We start from the raw sequence: 4560 nt of genomic DNA, 5'->3' as shown, positions 1-4560 counted from the left end.
TCTGTTTGTGTCACACTAGAATAATACTGAGTATCATTACTGTAAAGAACACAAAAATATCACAAAGAACTACACACTAAAAGACTCCAGCCTCTAACATCCCAGGTGTCTCTTGGCCAGTCTGGTCAAGCTTTCTTTTTGTCACAAAAACACGTTTTTATAGACCCAGTGCAGTCAAAAACTAGATTACTCTGTGTTTTATATATTTCCACACTGAGTTTGGAATAATACTTTGAAATTGTGAAAATCATGATAATGCCATGTTAGTGTAAGGTTTTGGGGGGAAAAAACAGCTGAAATTTCAGCCTGTTTAGGCCGGAGAAAGTTTTGGCCTTCCACGGTGACATCACCATGCAGTAAATGAGTTAATACACCGATAAGAAGGAGAGTTGCAAACCTCTCTGTCAATAATAGCACATTCTCTGTTTTCCCCTCCCCACTCAGACCACTCCCAGACAGCCCTAGCAAAATTCTTGCTTGATAAATTGCTCTTTGATGTAAAGCTCCTTTTTTTATACAGTTGTCATTGAAAACAATCAGAGTATGATTCTTAATAGTTACCCAGGAATTATTTCAAAATTCAACAAATTATTTAGGCCATATGAACCTCTTCCCTATCTCAGACTCTATCTAATCCCTGTTTATCATCCCAACCATTGAGGAGGAGTCAATGCAAAACTGACCTCTTCCATCACTACTTATCTTACTGCAGAGTGGAGGAGAGGATTAAAGCTCTGACTAGATTGATGAACAGAGACACATCATAACTACTAATAGTTCATCATGACGTTTACTATTGTGGTTCTTCTGATGACAATGGGCTTGAAAGGTGAACAATGTTAGGCTGATTATATTTGTAAAAGAATGTTAGCTGAGGTTTGGAGGAATTTTATCTAATGATACTTTGTCTCCACAGGTGTTCATGGTCAGACACTGACTGAGTCTGGACCAGTTGTAAAAATAACTGGAGAAACACACAAAGTGACCTGTACAGCTTCTGGGTTCACATTCAGTAGCTACTGGATGGCTTGGATCAGACAGGTTCCTGGGAAAGGACTTGAATGGATTGCCATTATAAGATATGATAGTGCTGAAATCTACTACTCCCAGTCTGTTCAGGGTCGGTTCACCATCTCCAGAGACAACAGTAAGCAGCAGGTGTATCTCCAGATGAACAGCCTGAACACTGAAGACTCTGCTGTTTATTATTGTGCCAGAAACACAGTGACACAGGATCCTGCAGCGCCGTACAAAAACTGATCAACACTGATCACAGTATGAGAGGCAATGAGGCGCATCGTTTTTTTTAAACACACACACTACAACACTGTCCACTGATATCAATGTTATCCACATAAAACATTCACACACATTATGAACAGTGAAAAGCACACTATTTACATGAACACAGAAGTGCATTTTTTGCAACTCAGACTTCATATTAGCTATTCTTTTTTGAACATCTTTATCGGACAGAAATATGTTCATGTGATGTCAAATAACCAACAGTATCAATAATACATGTGGTCATTTAGTAAAATTATTATCAATGTCAAGCAGCTCAAACCATTTATTTTGTAATGCCTTTCAATTAGGTAAGCTTATTTGAATGAAATCAGATTTCAAATGTATGCAATTCAGAGGTATTACATCAGCAAACATAAGAATGAAGATACTTTTGGGTAGCATATAAGGGTTATTCATTTAAATATTGTCATGAACCAAGTACAGTACAGCTCCCACTAGTTTAGCTTCAAAGCAAATCGTGATCCTTTCATCTCTACTTGTCACATCTACTCCCACTCCTCCCATCCAGCGTTCAACGTCGTTATGAGAGGCGTTGCCTTCAACTAGTGGAGGATACTCTACCACCAGTCGATCCAGCCAGCACACCAGCCCATTCAGCAACCTGCCCAGTTCAGCGATGACCGCTTGTCCTTCCCGGATAAATATGATGGCACCCCATGTAAATGCCGTGGCTTTCGACTACAGTGTTCCCTATACGTTGCGCAACAGATGGGAGCTCCTACCACCGAGAGGTTGAAGGTTGCCTCGGTTATTTCTCTGATGACTGGGCGGGCGTAGGAATGGACCACGGTTGTCTGGGAGAGAGGAGGAGCTGGATTCGTGTTAGTGGTTCATGGCTCGGTTAAGAGGTATCTTTGATCATCCACCGGAGGGCAAAGAGGGGGTGAGCAGACGACTGCTGAGTGCGTGCTCACCTTCCAGACACTAGCAGCATCCAGCGGATGGCATGAGTCGCCACTTCGTATGCTATTCAGAAGAGGGTCAACGAGATGGCGTATAGATCACAGATTCCCAGTGACTACCGTATCTCATCTTTTCATGTCTCCCTTCTCAGGTCAGTGGTTCCTTGTCCCCACGACACCCCTCCGACCCCCTGGACGTCAAGGGAGCTCCCGCCTATGCGGTCAGATCTCTACAGGACTCCCAATGTTGTGGGGGTCGGCTGCAGTACCTTGTGGACTGGGAGGGGTATGGCCCAGAGGAGCGGTGTTGTGTTCCAGGGGAGGACATTCTGGATCCCAACATCATCTGTGATTTCCACGTTGCTGGTTTTCGAACCACCGGTCCTGGGAAACTTCATTACGCTCAACTGCGCTACATCATTACGCACGCCTGGACTCCATTACCTCCCCTTTTATCTGGCACTCCCTTAGTTTCCTTCCCCAGGCAGTATTGTTTGTTGTTCATGTCTAGACGCTACTCCTACATTGTATCTTTATATTAAACTTACAAAAGAAAAGAAGAGCCGCATACTCTAGGAGCTCAGACGCAATAATTTAATAACCTAATAACCAACGTTTCGACATACTTAAACTTACCACCTGCTTCTCGACTGTTACAGTACTGCTGCTGTTGGCAGCTGTATCCTGACAGTTATTCTGGGGATGGAATGAAGTGATGACAAAGAAAATTATATTTATAATAGAAGCAATTCTATCAACAGCATTAACAAGTATTACTGATGTACATGTATTTAGTCAGCCACAATATTATATATTATATTTTCCCGTTCCCTACTGCCCTGTAAGAAGGATTCAATGCAAAACTCTGAGCTCTTCCATCACTACTTATCTCACTGCAAAGTGGAGGAGAGGACTGAAGCACTGACTAGACTGAGGAACAGAGACATACTGTACTAAGAGTTCATCATGACATTTACTATTGTGTTTCTACTGATGACAATAGGCTCGACAGGAACACTTTTAGACCATTGTATTTGTAACAGAATGTTTGCTGAGGTGTTGAGTCCAGGTTTGATCTCAAATAGTACTTTTTTTCTCCAGAGGTGTTCAGGGTCAGACACTAACTGAGTTTGGACCAGTGGTAGAAAGCCTGGAGAATCCCACAAACTGACCTGTACATATTCTGGGTTTGGTGGAAATATTAATGCAGCTTGGATCAGACAGGCTCCTGGAAAAGATCTGCAGTGGGTTTCCTATATTAGCAGTGGTAGTTGTTCTACTACCTCCAGTCAGGGAGGTACGAGGGTCGGTTCACCATCTCCAGAGACAACAGCAAGCAGCAGGTGTATCTCCAGATGAACAGTCTGAAGACTGAAGAATCTGCTGTTTATTATTGTGCCAGAGACACAGTGACACAGGAGGCTGCAGGGCTGCACAAAGACTGATCAATCACTTTTCTCACTGTGAGAGTCTGTTTTTCTGATCTCCAGTCACTGTTAACATAAATCCCATAGCCCTACCAACACTAGGTGTGTAGACACATCATACTCTTAATTATAGCCATAATATACATGATTACTTGATAAACATAAAACATATACATGACAACCTGTCAAGATAACTGTATGAATATCCTTAACCGAAATCCTTAAAGCCATTCAAAGTGAGTTGACAATGGCAAATAACCCCAAAGAGCATCCATAATATTTGCAGCCATTCAGTCAAATTAATTATCAATCTCTAGAAGCTAAATCCATTTAGGCCTATTTGGTAATGTCTTTCAATTTGGTGAGTTTCTTTATTTACATTAAACTAGATGTCAAATGAGTACAATATTAAATACAGAACCATGAAGAAGGTCAATAATGTTAAAGTATTGTTAAAGTATAGATGGAACAAGTTAAGATGGAACAAGTATACTGTAGATGGAACAAGTTAAGATGGAACAAGTATACTGTAGATGGAACAAGTTTAGATGGAAAGAGTTTAGGTGGAACAAGTTTAGATGGAAAGAGTTTAGGTGGAACAAGTATAGATGGAACAAGTTGAGATGTAACAAATATTGATGAAACAAGTATAAAAGGAACAAGTTTAGATGGAAGAAGTATATTGTATTAGTCCCAATAGATTGTCATCCTGTGCTGTTCTGAGAAACACTTTTGCCAATATCAACACTGAAAGAACACCTCCTTCTCAGTCTCTATTTAGGCACACAGTTCTTAGAGGCCGAGAGTCTGAGATCAGAGGACTCTGCTGTTTATTGTTGCGCTCGAGAGACACACTGACTGAAGCTGGTGAATCATCTGTACAGAAACCACCCTAGCAACATGGATAGGTGTTGTACTACTTT

At 41.3% G+C, this 4560-nt stretch overlaps 1 gene segment (V, D, J or C); it reads left to right on the top strand.

Annotated features, from left to right (window-relative positions):
* The first annotated feature begins 718 nt into the window (after nucleotides 1-718).
* On the top strand, nucleotides 719-1275 carry LOC121842073. The segment is given in 2 exon segments: nucleotides 719-829; nucleotides 917-1275. Coding segments are annotated over 2 exon segments (390 nt in total).
* The last annotated feature ends 3285 nt before the right edge of the window (nucleotides 1276-4560 follow it).

The sequence above is a fragment of the Oncorhynchus tshawytscha genome, unplaced genomic scaffold (genome assembly GCF_018296145.1).
Source record: "Oncorhynchus tshawytscha isolate Ot180627B unplaced genomic scaffold, Otsh_v2.0 Un_contig_10480_pilon_pilon, whole genome shotgun sequence".
NCBI lineage: Eukaryota > Metazoa > Chordata > Actinopteri > Salmoniformes > Salmonidae > Oncorhynchus > Oncorhynchus tshawytscha.
This window is presented reverse-complemented; position numbering and strand designations above follow the sequence as displayed.